Source organism: Anastrepha ludens, chromosome 3, assembly GCF_028408465.1.
Source record: "Anastrepha ludens isolate Willacy chromosome 3, idAnaLude1.1, whole genome shotgun sequence".
Lineage (NCBI taxonomy): Eukaryota > Metazoa > Arthropoda > Insecta > Diptera > Tephritidae > Anastrepha > Anastrepha ludens.
In genome coordinates this window covers 127891060-127909290 of record NC_071499.1, presented here as the reverse complement: position 1 = coordinate 127909290, position 18231 = coordinate 127891060, and the positions used below count along the sequence as shown (strand labels likewise).

The following is an 18231-nucleotide window of genomic DNA, read 5'->3' as shown; positions in this document are numbered from 1 at the left end:
GTAATATACTTTTAAGTTTAAGACAAAGCCTTCGATTAATTACCAACCAAATTTTAAACGGTTTACAAGCCGTTTTCGTGCAATCTCTCTAAACCACATTGTCACGGAGTTGCTGAATTTTTTGTGTTATATTAGGTGCCAAATTAATCATCCAATTTTGTTTTTGAATAACTTTTTTTTACTAAATAAAAAAAGTCAAATATTATTAATTTTCCGTTAGAGTGATTAATTTTGCACCACCTTGCAGAAACGTTTGCCTTACCTTAACATATACATAAGTAACTTGCATTATTGAAAATTCTCGCAAATTTCGTTCGTTCATATTCCATATTCCATTTTGTAACTTAATTTTTTTAACAAAATTTTTCTCTTCTTTTTTCAACCTCTCAGGCAGAGATGGCTCCAAGATTACAACAGTCGTTGCCACACCTGGTCAAGGTACGGACCGCGTGCAAGAAGTTTCCTACACAGATACCAAGGTGATCGGCAATGGCAGTTTCGGTGTGGTGTTTCAGGCGAAATTGTGCGATACCGGTGAGCTGGTAGCTATCAAAAAAGTTTTACAAGACAGGCGATTTAAGGTGAGTATTTATTAAAAAAAAAAAAGTTAAAAGTGCATCTTAAGCGTATTAAAAAAAAACAAGCAAAAAATTTAAATCGAAATTATTGACAAGAAAGCGAGCAAGTAGATTTGAAAGAAAGACATTTTCATCGAAGAACATTTTCATGGATAAACAAATGGCGGTAAAAATAATTTCACCACTACAAATTCGCAAAATCAACCACTAGTAAAATTTGTATATTTTTCTTATTTTTTTATAAAAATATGGTGGATTGAATAACAGTAACCATATGACTAAAAATTTCAGGTTTTGTACAAAAAAAAATAAAAAATTGAAAATTTGTACAAAAATTTTAAACTTTGTAAACATAAAAATTTCAAATGTTGTACAAAATATTAAAAAATTAATTTTTTTTTTTCATAAAATTTCAAATGTACAATACAAAATATTAAAAGAAATATTTTTTAAATTATTAAAACAAATTGTTAAAAAATTTTTTTTTTTAAATTTCAAATGTACAAAAATTAAAAAAAAATTTGGTTCATAAAAATTTCAAATTTCATATTTTAGAAAAAATCTAGGTGTTCCACCAAGAGTTGCTTTCTATTTGTCGTATGCGCCTTGAGTTTCTCTTACAAATATAGTTTTATAACGCATTATTGAAAATGGCTTAGTTTTATACCGCCCTCGAGCGGCAGTTGGTTTTTTAAACACCAATTTAAAAGAGCTTAGGGATGATGAAAATTCAAGTAATAATAAAGCTGAAGGATAATGAAAATCGTAGTTTTCAATGTATTATGTTAGTAACTTTAAGAAATTCAATACATGAAAATACAAGATGAATTATAACAAAAAAAAAAAAACAAGGAATGTTAGTGTCAATGTCTTCATTAAAGCCAGTGGCTATAAGTTTACCGCGATGATTGATATAATAATTGTAAGGTTGCTTTATATTTAAAATGTTGAAGATTTACTTTGTTCAAGAATATTTTTGTTTGTTAATACCTTTAAGGGCGCATAAATAATAAAAAAATATTGCACAGATAATAAATATTAAAATTTTTTTTTGTCTAATAAGTTTTTAATTTCTTTCTTTCTACAGAATCGTGAATTGCAAATTATGCGCAAACTGGAGCATTGTAACATTGTAAAACTTTTGTATTTTTTCTATTCGAGTGGTGAAAAGGTGAGTTCGTTTGAGAAAATATTAATTGTACAAAAATTAGCTAATAAAAAAACGCACCCACGCGCGCTACTAACAACAACACATTAATGAGAGACATAATATCTACACGCTCAAAACCTATGCCCAGCAACTCCACGGCACTCTCTTGAGTGTGAATTCAACGAAGACAAATAGGCACAAATTTCAATTGCAACTCTTCAAATCATGTGCTCATTATTTGGCATGAAAAGTACAAGCAGAGAACCAAAAATGTTCAGTCAACTCATAACTGCAATTTCATCACATTTCAGTGACTTCACTCCCTTTCTGCGTTCCTTTTTTTCCAAAGTTTCATACAACATTCCAAAAAAAAAAGAAAAACAAAAACCTATGTCTATCGATCTTTTATGTTTTTAATCTAATATATGAATTCTTTTTTATATTTATAATTATATGTGCTACTCAACTGCGCTTAAAAACGCAAAAATATGCATTTTCGAAAATGAAATTCGTAAAAACCAAAACAAAACAAAAATCAAACAAAAAATTCTGTAATGCACGCGCAAATTCTTGCAAATTTTTGTCAACTTTCCAATACAACTTTAAAAAATGCATACTAAAATATAAATGCAGTTAGCTGAATTCCCGATCGATATTGGCATCTTCGCCAGTGTCCTTAAACCGCAGGTAGCTAGAAAGTGTTACATGCAACACACTAATGTAAAATATCAAATATTTTAGAAACTCATCTCATCGATAAGAAAATTTCAAATTAATAAATAGGCAGCATGACTGCCAACAACAATAACTGCAAACAAAAATTAAATATTACTCATGTCATCAAGACATTTAATTTGTTAGTGCTAACAGTAATTTTTTAAATCTAAACAAATCGCTAATCTACAACAAATGCTTGTTGCGGTAAAAAATGTACAAAAAGTGCCAAAACAATTGTATTGTATATAAAAATACACTGCTTTCTTTTTTTTCTTCTACGCTCGCCACACTTGAAATTTACTGCTCGGGCCACTATCCAATTATGCAAACAAAAAAACAATAAAAAATTTTACAACTTCGCAGTGTAAATATTAGTACAATTTAGTGCTATTTGTGTTACCTACTACTCGGCATAGAAGTAATAAGCAAACAGCAAAAGAACACAATTACATAAATGTTTTATCCCCGCATTTCGTTTTTTTTTTTCCTCCCCACCAATTTCGAATTGTTTTCATTTTATCAATCGTTTGCCATTCGAAAATCGCTAAATGTGCACTAATTTTGTGACCATTTCGCTTTTTAATTATTAACAGTTTATTTTAATATGTGCGTTAATATGAGCGTTTGCTCTCTTTCCTCTCTCTTTCTTCTCCAATATTACAGCGTGATGAGGTGTTTTTGAATTTAGTACTCGAATATATACCAGAAACCGTATACAAAGTGGCACGTCAATATGCCAAAACTAAGCAAACGATACCAATTAATTTTATACGGGTAAGTGAAAATTTGTTTCCCAATTGATATTGAAATTTCTGGACATTGAAATGAGTTACAAATACTACAGAAATGTTCAATGAAACTTTAATACCTTAAAAGCTTGTTTTCTACTTTAAACAGCATCGCTAAATGTTCGCCCATATTTTTTTATCTAATCGCCGTAATCTCTTTTTTTCTCTTGCCCATCACCAGCTCTATATGTATCAACTGTTCAGAAGTTTGGCCTACATCCACTCCTTGGGTATCTGTCATCGTGATATCAAACCACAAAATCTGCTCTTGGATCCAGAAACGGCTGTGCTGAAATTATGCGATTTCGGCAGCGCCAAACAGTTATTGCATGGCGAACCGAATGTATCATATATTTGCTCGCGATATTATCGTGCACCGGAGTTAATATTTGGCGCCATCAATTACACTACAAAAATTGGTAAGAGGAAGAACAAATTTGCTAAAAAAACAATATCAAACAAAAACACCGATGTGCCATTCTTTAAGATCCGACAATCCATAAAAAATTCCAAATCACCTTGGAATAGTATAGTACTTGAAACTCAATATCAATATCAAATGTGTTTGATTTAAAAAAAAAACGTATTAAAAAAATTAAGGGGGCAGGTACCTGTATACGGCCATATTTTCCCTGATTTTCATTAAAATTATTTAAAATGAAGAAGTCAGTATATTTTTTTCAAAATTGGCATACAGTTTATTTAAATATTAAATTTTTTTATTTTAATCATTTAAAATGGCGGATGTGCATTCTTCCAGGAAGGTCGCAGCGGGGCTTCTCAATCAGCGGGCATTGTAGCATCGGTGTCAGTGACCTGAATACAAAAAACCAAAAAAAAATTTTGTTTATTAATGTCATAATTTCTATATGAATTAAACAAAAATGGGGGGAAAAAATTCGAGGAATAAAATGCTAAAAACAAATATGAAAAAAATTTTCGAAATTGTAAATTCACATAGAAACTATCAAAAAAAAGAAGTGTGCAAAATTTCAGGGAGATCGGTCAATAACTTTTCGAGTTATCGTGTACGCCAATTGGAAAAATATAGTTTTGAGAAAAACGCGTCTAAAGTCGGCAACGTAACTATACCTCTCCCAGCGCTCGAACGCAAAGAATAAAGTCGTCACGGTTGACGATCTATAATATAAGAAATACTTAAATTTACGTTCCAAAATTTTTTTTAACATATTCTTAAAGGATTATATTACCATTTTATGAAAAAAAAATTTTTTTTTCAAACTTTTACAGGTATCTGCCCCCTTAAAACAGAAAAATAAACAGAGATTTATTCACAAATTGAACTCAGAAATATATTAACAAAAAGAAAGAAAAACTTAATTAATGAATATACAAGGTAGCGCAAAATTAATCATCAAATTTTGTTTCTTAAGAACTTTTTTACTAAATAAAAAATGCTTTTGAGTGATCGGAATCTTTAATTGACCTTTAAAAAGGAAGAAAAACTTAATTAAAATGAATGTACAAAGTGGCGTAAAATTAATCATCCAATTTTGTTTCTTAATAACTTTTTTAAATAAAAAAAAAAAAAAAGCTTTTGAGTGATCGAATAATTTATTTTGACCTTTACGCGCTCCATTGCTTGTCTGTTTGTGTACTGCAGCTGTCTAGTTCACAGTGCCAAATATGATTGACCTACGACGCCATTTACAAAAATTATAAATCTTCCGATAGGGTGATTAATTTTATGCCACCTGGAATAAATTGATATATATATATATATATATATATATATATAATTGGCGCGTACACCCTTTTTGGGTGTTTGGCCGAGCTCCTCCTCCTTTTTGTGGTGTGCGTCTTGATGTTGTTCCACAAATGGAGGGACCTACAGTTTTAAGCCGACTCCGAACGGCAAATATTTTTATGAGGAGCTTTTTCATGGCAGAAATACACTCGGAGGTTTGCCATTGCCTGCCGAGGGGCGACCGCTATTAGAAACATTTTTTTCTTCATTTTGGTGTTTCATCGAGATTCGAACCGACGTTCTCTCTGTGAATTGCGAATGGTAGTCACGCACCAATCCATTCGACTACGGCAGCCGAATAAATTTATAATCGTGATAAATAAAGGCGTGTACATATTTTTTTATAAAATCATATAAATCATGTAATAAAAAGTTTTTTTAAATTTTTGCCTTTTTCTGCACATGAGTTTCACCTCTTACATTTTTTCTCTATCTCTCTCTCCCTATCAGATGTGTGGAGCGCCGGCTGTGTATTAGCTGAATTACTGCTCGGTCAACCAATATTCCCCGGTGATTCTGGTGTCGATCAACTCGTTGAGGTTATCAAAGTTCTAGGCACACCGACACGGGAGCAAATACGCGAAATGAATCCAAATTACACGGAATTTAAATTTCCACAAATTAAGAGTCATCCATGGCAGAAAGTAAGTATTATGATGAATGCGCTAGATGAACGTTAAATACTTGTAAAGAGTCGTGCAATAAAGAGGCAATTGAATGTAGATAACTCGATAATTTGAGAGTTGAAATTTGAGAAATAGCTGTCCAGCATTAGGATATGACTTCGTTGTGATTTGATTAATGATGTTGTTGTATCAGCAAAGTCGCATTCATTGAAGTATCAGTGCTTAGGCAGGTCATTGCATTATCGCAACGTGTGAGCGTAATTTGTGCTATCGAGCTGTCGAGTTATCAAGCTTCGACTGTTTCTGCCTAAATTTAATCGATTTCATTTTAGTGTAGCCAAAGTTTATGTTTATGTTTTAATTAAATTTATTGGATTGCTCGTTAGTCGCGCTACTCGTAGGCTAACGCTGTCACTTTATTTGCCTTACGCCATCCACCACCAACCAGCCATTTTTATTTATTTAATTTTTTCTCTCTTTAGTTTGCACATCACATCACATTCCATTACATTTTCTATATTTGCAGAATAGTTGAAATTTTGTTACTTGCCATTGTTTTTCTTTGCTGCCTTCAAATTTTCTATTTCTTTTACATCTATTTGTACTTGTACTTGTATTTGTATTTGTATTTGTATTTGTGTTTAACTGAAGTGTGGACTATTTGCAGTCACTACTTGAACGTAGCCAATTTTCAAGCGCCCTAAACCAGAAGCAACGTTGGAGAGTAAGCAAAAACCGAACACACCGACATACCTACAATAAAATAAAATTTTGTAGTTAACACCCAAGCAAATATAAACAAAAGAAAAGTAAAAATTAAAATTTGAACCAAGCACAGAAACCAAAAAACAAGAAATTGTACTTACCAGATAAGTCACACAAGTTAATAATTGCAACAACAACAAAAATGTGAAAAGTGTGCACACATCAAAAGCAAATTGGTTTATTTACAACCTCCTCTAACTGTCGGTATCGATTTAAATATTTACCTTAACTAAACTCTTCACGCACTTGAATTGAATTGATTTGACTGAATTGGCTGCTTGACTGACAATTACGCTAACTTTACATAAATAACTATCGATTAGTTGATTGGCTGATCTATTTCAAGAAATTTGGGTTTCCATTTGATTTTTGCAAAATTATTTTTTAAAAATATCGAACGTTTTAGAAACCAATTAAATTAATAATATATTTTTTGTTTGCATATTCATGCATATGTGCGTGTGTGCGTGTATGTGCTTACGTGCTTCAAGAACATTGCATCACTGCAATTAATCCCCCAGCCCGCCTTCGTTGCTACATTTTTGCCTTCTCGAAATTTCCCCATTGACCTTAGCTTTGCTTCCACCAGTGCCAGGTGCCATGTGGGAAATTGCTGTAAATGCACTACAAATATTTGCACACTTTGTTAATTTGCTGTAAATTTGTAAATATCCTGCTCGTCCTTTGGCCAAACCTTTCACCCAAGCGCTTTGTGTAGAAAACTAAATTGCACAGTTTTTATTTGTCTTTCATTTCTACTCCTTAAATTTACTTCTCGTCAACATTTCGCAAAGTAACAAAAAAGTTTATAAGTAAATAATTAAAGCATTGAGTAAGAAAAGTTTTGCGTCGTTCGAAGGAGAAACTAGAAAATATGCGAGAGTAGGGAACTTTTAGCTTTTAAGGAATTTAAAATACGCAAAAGATTTGCTTGCGCAAATCGTTAAGTGCATAAATGTAAATCCCGAAAGTAGGCAATATTTGCTGCTTAATTTACAGGTTAGGTTTTAGTTAATTTAATGTGAAATTTTTATGCGCAGAAATGGCATAGTAAAATTAGCGGCACTAAAAATTCAACTCGAAAAGTTTCTGAAACAAAAAACCAAATGAAAAATTAAAAGCATTAAAAAAACGAAACAAAAGAAAAAAAAAAAAAAAATAAACAAATAAATAAAAAATAATGTATAGGTTAGGGTTTAGTAAATATAATGTGAAAGTTTTGTGCGAAGAAATGGGATAATAAAATTAGCGTCGCTAAAAGTTCAACTCGAAAAGTTTCTTAAATAACAACAAAAAATAAGTACATAAATACATAAAAATGTATATAAAGTGATACATAAGAAAAAAATAAATACAAATAAAAAAAACAAAAAAAAAAAAATTAATTAATTAAAAAAAATAAATAAATAAAAAAAATACATAAAATATATATTAAAAAAATTAAAAAAAGAAGTAAATAACAAAAAGTATCCAGCGGCAGTTTGGCTTAGCTGATAAACGTAATTATTGTTGTGGCAGATTATTAAACACTGTTTAGATACTAACTTGTGTATAGGGCGGTTAACCTATCAGTCCCCTCGCCGTCATGTAGCTGAGTTGGTAAATAGCGCATATTTTTAGGCACATAATCAAGCATTTAGGCATTCTTCGTACTCCATTGTTATTTATGATACCTTTAAGCTTAGATGTCCATGCCCCATTTTAATTTATTTTTGTACATTAGCTTATCCGCCTTTCAAATTTATGGTTAAATATAATTTTTATTAATTTTTGCTACACAAAATGTGTAGTTGTAAAAAAATATATTTTTTTTTTCAAAAGCTTTTTGTCCAAATTATTGGATTTCCGACTGTGTTCAACCTTTTTTCCAAACTTCGTTCCTTCGTTTTTCCTAATTTGTACAGCATTTAAAATTTTAAATTGAAAAAAATTAAACTCTGATTTTTGATAATTTATTTATTTATTTTTTTTACATTTTCACAGGTTTTCCGTATATGCACTCCGACAGAAGCTATCAATCTGGTATCGCAACTGCTCGAGTACACGCCCAGTGCACGCATAACGCCACTGAAGGCGTGCGCACATCCATTCTTCGATGAATTGCGTCAGGAGGGCAACACTACATTGCCCAATGGACGGCCCATGCCGCCATTATTCAATTTTACAGAACATGGTAAGTTGGTGGCAACAGAGAGAAACAAGAAATTACAACAAAATTTAAAATTTTCAATTTTGAAAATTTCAACTCTTTTTTTCTATACTGAAGTCTATTACCGTAATTAATTGTTACTTTGACTTTTGCAGAACTTTCGATACAGCCAAGCTTAATCCCACAATTGTTGCCAAAACATCTGCAAAATAACAGCGCAGGTCGACCGGTCGCCGGTGCTGGTGGCGAAGGCGCTTCTGGCTCAGCATCAAATCCGTCAAGTGGGGCCGGTACGCCAGGCGGCGCAACTTCCCAAGCAACTTCAGGTTAGTACTAAAATATTGAAATTGAAGTTATGTTAAAATTTCGAAATTGAGTTTACATAAAGGGCATTGTTAATTGTTACTTGTAAATTGTAAGCAGTTTTTAACGTTATTTCCTCACATGTTTTATTTGTGGCTTTAACAACAACAAATCACATTTGACAAAATAATAAAAAAGAAAATAAAAACTATCAAATGCACATCGCATGCAGCCAAGAAGTTCAACTAAAAAAAAAATGTTTAATCTAAAGAAGAGTGACAAAGCTCGTATTTTTAGTAGTGGTGTCGGTTTTATTGACTAAGTACTAGAAATTAAAAAAAAAAACAATAAGCATGTGGAAAATATTTAGCTTTTGTAACAGTTTTCGTAACTTTGAAAATCTTTATTTTGTTTTCCTATGAAGGAGACTTTGCTTCTGTACTTATTCGTAGTTAATTTTTTTTACTTTTAGGTTAGTTTTTTAGTTTACTTTTTAAACTCTCTCTTTATTAATACTTTTTATAGTTTATTCAATATATTTTTAGCAATTCATTTTTCGGCTTGTTACAGTTGTTTATTTTGTTTTTTTTCATTTATTTTAAATATATTTCACTTCATTATTATTGTTTTTTTTTTGAAATAATTCTACTAATTTTTGGTTTCAAATCCTTTAATGCATATTAAGATACCTATGTATGTATGCTTAGGTTGGTCCATATCGTTAGTCTTATGACTTATGCCCAACAAATGAGCCTCCAGGCCTAAGTGGGCACCTCTACATTCTCGTGAAGAGTGACAACCACCTTGTTTTGTTGGACGCCTTCCTTTTAATTTTATTTTTTTTTTTAATCGAATCTTATAATTTCTTAAATCTCGCTTAAAATGTTTCATAAATAATTTTTTTTTTTACTTTTTCATATATTTTTTTTTAAATATTTTTTTTTTGCCTTTTTTGTTTTTTATAAATAATTAGTCCACTAAAGATAAGCACTGGCAACTAGGACCTTTTTTGTTTTGGTTTTTAATTATTGTTTGTAGCAGAAAGTTTTAATTTCGAGTCCGTTATACCTCATCTATTCTTTAATTACTTAATTTTTTTAAGACAAATGTGCATCATTGCGGGCAGTTCACAATCAAAGGAAAATGCCCTGGCATTATGACATTTATAAGCAACGATGCCAAATACAGGATGGCTGATGAATTTTGCTACATTAAGAAACTCAAATAACTTTTTTTTTAGTGTATGGAATTCATTTATTTTTTTTTTCAAGTTGAAGGTCATTAAATTTTATTAAATGTAGCTTAACTAGTTTTAAAAATAATTGAATTTAAATGCCCCCCATGCGCGTTGACACAAGTGCGGCATCTTAGTAAAAAGTTGTTCATTGCTGCTTTGAGAGTTGCGACAGAAATAGCCGCAATTGTTGCCCGAATGGATTTTTTTAGTTCATCCAAATTTGTTGGCTTTGTTTTATAAACTTCTTGTTTACATAAACCCCACAAGAAAAAGTCAGGTGCAGTAAGGTCAGGCGACCTGGGGGGCCAACGAAATTCGGAGTTTCTTGAAATCAGTTTATTGGGAAATTTTCGTCGCAACTCTGTCATAACAGTCTGGGCTATGTGAGACGTTGCCCCATCTTGTTGAAACCACACAGAGTTGAAAGGAATTCTCTTTCGGCGTAGTTCTGGATAGAAAAATTCTTTCAGCATTTTCAAATAACGGTCTCCAGTAACCGTAACGGTGTGACCATTTTCTTCAAAAAAATAAGGCCCGACAATACAGCGTGAAGAAACCGCACACCACACTGTCACGCGAAGAGGATGCAATTCCGTCTCGTGGAGTATCTGTGGGTTAGAAGTACTCCATATTCGACAATTTTGTTTGTTCACATTGCCGTTTAAATCGAAATGGGCTTCATCAGACATGAAAAGGCAGTTTAACATGTTTTGGTCTTCTTCCACCATTTGCAGGATCTTCTGGCAAAATTCCAAGCGAATCGGCAAGTCTGCTGCATTCAGTTTGTTAACCATTTGAATTTTGTAGGGAAATAAGTCTAAATCTTTGTGCATTATTGTTTGCAAAGACTGTCGGCTGACACCAAGTTGAGCAGATAAGCTTATTGTTGAAACCCTTGGATTGCTTTGTATAGCTGCAGCTACAGCAGCGATCGTTTCCTCCGTCCGAACTGGTGGGTTTCGATGATAAGGCCTTCTTGCGACTGTTCCTTGCTCAGCAAAATTATTCACCAGTCTCATTATGGTCCATCTGCTCGGGGGATCGCCGCCAAACATCCGCCTGTACTCTCTCTGTACCAAAACTACGGACTCCAGTGAGTGATAGCGGCGGACTATCCAAATTCTTGTTTGCGTGTCCCAGTTATCCATTTTAATAAATTTTAAAGATCAATCTGCAAATTAAAACAAAAATGGAACAGATAACTTAAAAAGAAAAAAAGTTATTCAATTTTTTTTTGGTAGCGGCTTTCATCAGCCACCCTGTATAATGTCTTAATTTCGTAGTTGTGTTGGCATGTTGATTTGCAAATGCCTTCCCCCTTCTTTTTTTAATTTTTTTCCGTAATTAAATTTTTATTTTTTTTTTGTCTTAATGTTTTTTAATATCTAACATTTTTCTAATATTTTTTTATCGAACCCCGTTTTTTATTGTTATATAGGGTTTTCCAAACAGAGGTGTTATTTTGGTATTCAAAGAAAAATGCTATTTTTTAATATAAATGATCGGATGTTTATTTCATTGTAAAGAGGAAGGTATGCCGTTAATAGTGGAAAATAACATCAGGCAAATTACCACCACGACCACGCTTACAGGACAATATCCTTCTCATGAAATTTTCCATAACTGAATTGCAAAGTGACTGCCTTATGTCCTCGATAGCCTCACGAATTCCATCTTTGAGGCCTTGAATCGATCCTGGGCTGTTGGCGTAGACCTTCTCTTTAACGTGGCCTCAAAGAAAAAACTCACAAAGTATTAAATCACAAGATCTCGGTGGCCAATTGTGATCACCTCTTCGAGAGATAACACGGCCCGGGAACGTTTCCCGTAAAATATCAATGGTTTCGTGCCGCGTAGCGCCGTCTGGTTGAAAATAAACGTTAACCAGATCAATACCATCCAATTCCGGCCATAAAAAATCATTAATCGTCTCTCGATAGCGCAATCCATTCACTAATAACACCTGTTACTGGAAAACCCTTTACTTGTATATTGAACATTTTGTTTTGAAACAGTTGAAAGTTTGTTTTAGTTCACTGAAAACTTTTTTAATTTTTTTAAGAATTTTTATTTCTTTTTTTTATTATTATTTTTTTGTGTATTATTATTTTATTTGAATCATTTTATTTTTATTTATATTATAAAACCTAAAAACTCAATTCAGTTTTTAACTATGATTTTTTTTATTTATTAATATATGCCGATTAGTTGCATTTAATATTACTATTTTTAACAATATTTAAAAAAAATGTTATAGTTTCTATTTTTTTCAATTTTTTTTTTGTTTTTAGTAAAATTGTTTTGTATTTTTAGCTTCGTTAGAAAAGTTTTTATTTTTATTTAAAGTTTATTTTTTTTATTAATTGTGTTTAGTTTTTTTTTGTATACATTTTTTTCTCAATTTGGTTTTGTTGTTTTGTTTTAAAACTAAACTGGCTCTTTATTATGCTTAATGTGTTTTTGTATAAAACATATGCTTAAGCGTTTTGTTTCAAATTTTTATATATGTGCATACATATTTTTCTATGCACATATACATACACATATTTAAAGCGTTGGAGCGTTTTCCTCTTTTTTATGTTGCCCCTTTTTATAAATTTTTTTGGCTTTATCTGGTTTGTGTTGTTCATTTTTTCAAATTGTTCAAATCTTCTTTTGTGTTTACGTTTCTCCCTTTCTTTATTTTATTTGAAAATATATATGTTTGTATATTTTTATTTTTTTACAGATTCATAGTGGCATAGTTCTTTCTTACGTTATGTTATAATAATACGAGAACATAGAAAAAACAATCAAGATTTCTACAACAGTAATAAAAAAATTGTACCTATGCGTAATAATATAGAAAAGCAAAAGCAAAAGCAAAAAATTATAAACAAAGAGAAATAGCAAGCAAGCAAAAGCACTATGTCTGCATAAATACCATTTACATATATAGTTAAAAGGCAAAAAATAAATTTAAAAACTTTTTAAAGCAAAATTTCTGCAGAAAAGAAAACAAAAATAAATAAATAAGTATAAGAAAAGCACTGTAAACGAGCAAAATTGCACCTTAGAAGCATAAGAAGAAGCAGCAGAAAGCGTAAATCGAAGTAGATCAAGCAAGCAAAGCAACAACTATTTCTTATAAAAAATTGAACACAGAAAGCGAAGACAAGTAAATAGCAAGCAACCTACCAGTAAAAATGTAGCAAAGCTTAACCAATTCTACACATACATAATTTTATGTAAAAAATTTTAATTAAATTTGTAGTTGATTTTTTAAGCTTCTTTTCTCTGTTTTTGTATACCATTTATATATACATATTACTTCTACAATTTGCGCTGCACTTATTTTTAACAAACGTTAAAGAAAAAATGAAAAAAAAACCAAATCCGCAAAGGAAAAACAAACAAAAATCGGAAATTGTTTTCGTTATTAATTTATGCCGTAAACTACTCCAATTTCAACACCAGCTCCATAACTGGCATACGTTTTTATAATTTTTTGTTTTATGCAACAACTATTAGACAATCTCTCAGCATGAAGGCTTATTGGAAAATGCCGCAGAAGCAAATGGAGAAGTACCTTCTTGGTTTGCCTATGAAAATACTGGGGAATAAGAAAGAGCGCGCTATACACTACGGACTGTGAGGTACCAGCAGCGTGAGATCTTAGGCGACCGAACCACAAGTATACAGGCGTTTAAAGGCTGCACAAGACCCTTCTATAGCTGCGTGGAACTGCGGAATAAGACGAGATGAGCTGCACTTCGAGAAGCGTGCAATTTTTGCATAAACAAAAATTACAAAAAAATTTAAAAAATACTGAATGTCAATGTGAATGTAAAGTAACTCACTCATAAGGCTGCGTTCATATTTGATTCTTATTAAAATGCAAGTGCAAACCAAAGCAGAGCGCACCCAGCCGTATATTTTGAGTATCACTTAAAATTAACGTGTCGCCCGCATCGCGGCCTATGGGCAGTTTCACTATTTTACAAATAAAAAAAATCCTCCCACTTTATGTTGTAAGAGACCATCTCATATCTACATGCACGCACTTACTATTTTATTAAATTTATTAATAAAAAAAAATTTATTACATATTTACATATTGCACGAAACGAAGATGCTAGTTTTATATAAATGAAAAAAAAAAAAACATTAAAAATTATATAAATATATATACATAAACTTAGATCTTTCGTTTTTTCCTAATTTGCTTTATTTTAATTATTTTAATTTTTTAACACAATTTAAGTCAAACCTGTTGTAAATAAAAAACAAAAAGAAATTAAGAAATATAGCGTGAAATTAATTGTTTAATACAATAAAGTTTAAAAATGCTTTAAAAGATAGACAAATAAATTTATAATAATTATTATTTCTAATGAACAAACGACAACAATAATATATATGAAAAAACTAAATACAAGTGAAGAAATTAAATAAAAACAAAAATATTATATTCAAACAAATGGCATTTGGGTTTTTTTCTAACTTATTGCATAGTTTTGTCATTGTAGCGTAGTTTTGTATTTGACATTAGCTGTACTATCCCTTTTTCACGACACTCTTAGTTAGCAACATTTGCATATTTCTACATACATACACATTAAAACGTATTATATTTTTAATATAAAGTTCTGTAGCAACAGTAGTGTAGCAACACTTTTTGTTGTAGTCGTAAATTTGTTAGTTAAAATGTTTTCATTTACGCTTTTTACCACTTTGCTATAATTTATTATTTTATTAAAAAAAAATAATAATTTAACTAATTTTGAAAATAATGCAAAAGTGATTGATTGATTGTTAAAAAAAATTGAACTATGTTTTTTAACTTTAAATTTTTTTTTATTTAAAATAAAATTATTAAAATTTTTTTTTTGTATATTAAATAATCCTTTTTTTATTAAAAAAAACCAATTAAACTAATTTTAAAAATAATGGAAGTGATTGATTGATAAAAAATAATAATTGAAATAGTTTTGAAATGTTCAAATATTAAAAAATTGAACTATTTTTTTTAACATAAAATATTTTTTGATACAGTTTTTTATATTTAAAATAAAAACTTAGTTGTTTTTTTAATATTAAATAAATGTTTTTTAATTCAAAAGTTTACTGTTGGTCAAAAACAGCAATTTTGCAGTTGTTATTTTTTTGGTTGAAAAGTATATTATAAAATATTTGTTAGATTATTTAAAAAGCACGCACACTTTTTCTAAAATCTGACGATTTCCAGTTTTTTGAATATATCAATAACTGAATACATGAAAGTATTCTATCAACTAGTTTAAAAACGTACCATTTCGTAGAAAAAATTTTATTTGCTTGATTTAAAATTTTGTTAGTTCATTTTTAATAGCTTCAATTTCTTTCGTATAGTTTCAATTTCAGTTTTCTAAGTCTAATTTGCTCATGGAATTTTAAAAATATTCCGTTTTGCTAACAACGAAATTTTTAATTTATTATTTTTTGGTTTTGTTGTTTTTTATTTTTAGGTTGTAAACTTAATTTTTCCTGAAATTACGTATGTTGATGGGATTTAAAAAAAATATGCCGTTATGTTAAAAACCTAAAATTGTTCCTTTATTTATTTTATTTTAGTTTTAAATTTAAATTATTTGATGGAACGCATTATAGAATTTATAAAATAAAAGATCGTTGTATAATATCAGTGGCAACGCCAATTGGTGGTTCCGCTTCGGAAAAGTTCGCCCAAACAAATAACGCGTAATTTGTTCTCCTTTTTTGGAACGACATACATTAACCACACACCTACACTTTTTTAAATTTGCAAATTGTATCAATTTATTTAAAATTTTCTTCCTTATATCTTCCACTTATATTTTTTGACTTCATCAAGGCAAAAATAGCATAGCTCCCCACTACCCAACCTTGGTTGCTCTTTCGATGTTGCATGCATTTCAGTAACTGTTTTCCTATCACTTATAAGACGCTCTCTTTTAACAACAAATGTACAATATGATTGAAAAATTATATGTGTATCGTAAATAAATTAACAATTAACAAAATGTCACTTTACATTTATCGAAATCGATAGATTGCCATCATCGCTCTGCCTTTGCAGAGCAGCAAAATGTCAAATTTACTAATCAAATGTTCATTGTTATTATCTCCTTCCTTCCTCGCATTTCACCAACATTCTGCGCGTGCATACACATGCACACACATACACATCACTTGTTCATACCACTACAATATTCGGCGTGCAGGCACACAATCGAGTGCATCGGCCAACGCCAACAGTGGCGGAGCAGCGGCCACCACATCGTCCAACACCTCAGCAGCAACAGCCGGCAATACCGCGAGTGGCGGTGCGTCCTCAGCGACCCAAGCAGCGCAAGCGAGCGGCGGCAGCGGCGATGCGGCCAATAACAGCAACGGCGGCAACCAGCAGCAGGCGGGCGGTATCAGCGCAACAGCGGCAGGCGCGGGCGAAACCGCTTCGAATGCAAGCGGCGGCAGCGGTGGCAATGGCAATGCCGCCAGTGGTGGCAATGGCGGCAGCAATAACAGCGGGGGCAGTGGCAACGGCACTCAACCGCAACAGACAGCGACGACAATGGGTTAGCGAGCTGCAATCTAAGTACATGGAGGGCCTATTAATTCTAATAAGAATAATTAAATTTAAATAACAAAAAAGAGAAACATTTAAAAGTATAATAAATAATGCTATAAAAGTTAAAAAAGTGTACGAGTACAGAAAGCAAAAACAGAAAATAAGTAAAAAAAAAATATAGAATGGAAAATATTGAAAAAAAAAAAACAAAAAAACTAACATACACGTATAATTAATTATATATTATATAATAAATAATTCATAATTATTAAAAAGCTAAAAGGTAAATACTTTAAACGTAAATAATTGCAAAAACAAGAGAAAACAATAAAAATAAATATATAAAAAAGGAATAAAAAATCACAGATCGAAATGAGGGGAGAAAGGCAAAACAGTTTTAAGGCACAGATAACAACAGTAGCAAAACAAAACAAAAAAAGGAGGAAACTAGTAAACAGAGTAATATTAATTTTGAATATTATTATTACTTTTATTATTAGCAGAAAACATAAACAACATAGAGGTTAGGTGAATAGCAGCAAGAAAATTAAACAAAAATTATAATGTGCATAAAAACGACATATTAGCAACAAAAAATAAATAAATAAATGAAAACAAGCAGCAGTAAAAGAAGGAAAACTGATAAATAAATTCATATTGATAAGCAACTAAAAATGGTAAATGCATAAAAACAAAAAAAGCAAAAAATATATAAATAAAAAAATACTACATTAAATTTATTATTACAAAACAAAAGGTAGCATAAATCATATATTTGCGTTGTATAAATGATGATTAAAAGTAAAAGAGTTAATGAAATGACGACTCTGATGCGCTGATGGTATGAAAAAGGCGCAAAAAAGTAGCTTAGTTCAAGGACTTACGCAAATGCAGCAGTTTAATTTTGTGTTGCGTATGGCGAGCAGCAGCAGCGAGCGCGCAACCGTATAATAGAGATCAGCAGTTGGTAGAAGTTAGCAGTAAAATGAAATGTAATCAAAAAAATCTAAATCTAAAAAATAATAACTAATATATATATGAAAATACAAAAAAAAAAAAAAAAAAAAAAAAAAAAAAAAATTGAGAAAAATACATATTTAGAAAAGGGTGGAGAGGAAAAAGCGCGAATTAAACTGAAAATCAAGAAGCGTTGCGTTGCACTTTGCACTACACACTGTAAGCAAACTCACTGTGGAACTAAAAGCATATTCCAGTTTAACAACTAAAACTTTATTAGCTAAAAATCAGAAAATCAGCAGCATACAATTTCTAAAACAAAAAAATTACGAAAAAAAACAACAGCATAAACAACCCATATTGATAAGTAAAAATATGCAATCAATCAAATGCGCTTGAAATATTACATCGCTTGAAAAAGCGATTGGCAACGCCGCTCAATTGGCAAAAGCAAACAAAGTCTGCCAAACTTTTGGCAACGCAGTAACTTTTGCAGGCGAACTGTTTTTGTGATTGTTGCCTGTTTTTTTTTTTTCTTTTTTGTACTATTCAAATGCAATTTAGTTTTCATCCGAAGTTACGCGATTTAATCTTTTTTTTAATTTATCCACGAATTGCTTGGCTC

At 30.9% G+C, this 18231-nt stretch overlaps 1 protein-coding gene across 3 annotated transcripts in view; it reads left to right on the top strand.

Annotated features, from left to right (window-relative positions):
* Positions 1-17739, top strand: part of LOC128859184 (protein kinase 3) — a 90264-nt gene extending 72525 nt beyond the window's left edge. For 2 of the 3 annotated variants that reach the window (XM_054095960.1, XM_054095959.1), the window contains 8 exons: positions 391-581; positions 1666-1749; positions 3109-3219; positions 3415-3652; positions 5452-5645; positions 8376-8565; positions 8697-8867; positions 16303-17739. In XM_054095960.1, the coding sequence (XP_053951935.1) occupies positions 391-581; positions 1666-1749; positions 3109-3219; positions 3415-3652; positions 5452-5645; positions 8376-8565; positions 8697-8867; positions 16303-16661 (1538 nt within the window). In that variant the 3' untranslated portion in view covers positions 16662-17739. Of the gene's footprint in view, positions 1-390; positions 582-1665; positions 1750-3108; positions 3220-3414; positions 3653-5451; positions 5646-8375; positions 8566-8696; positions 8868-12809; positions 14141-16302 lie in introns of those variants that run through there. The other variant, XM_054095961.1, reaches the window with a different exon arrangement.
* Positions 17740-18231: the final 492 nt, after the last annotated feature.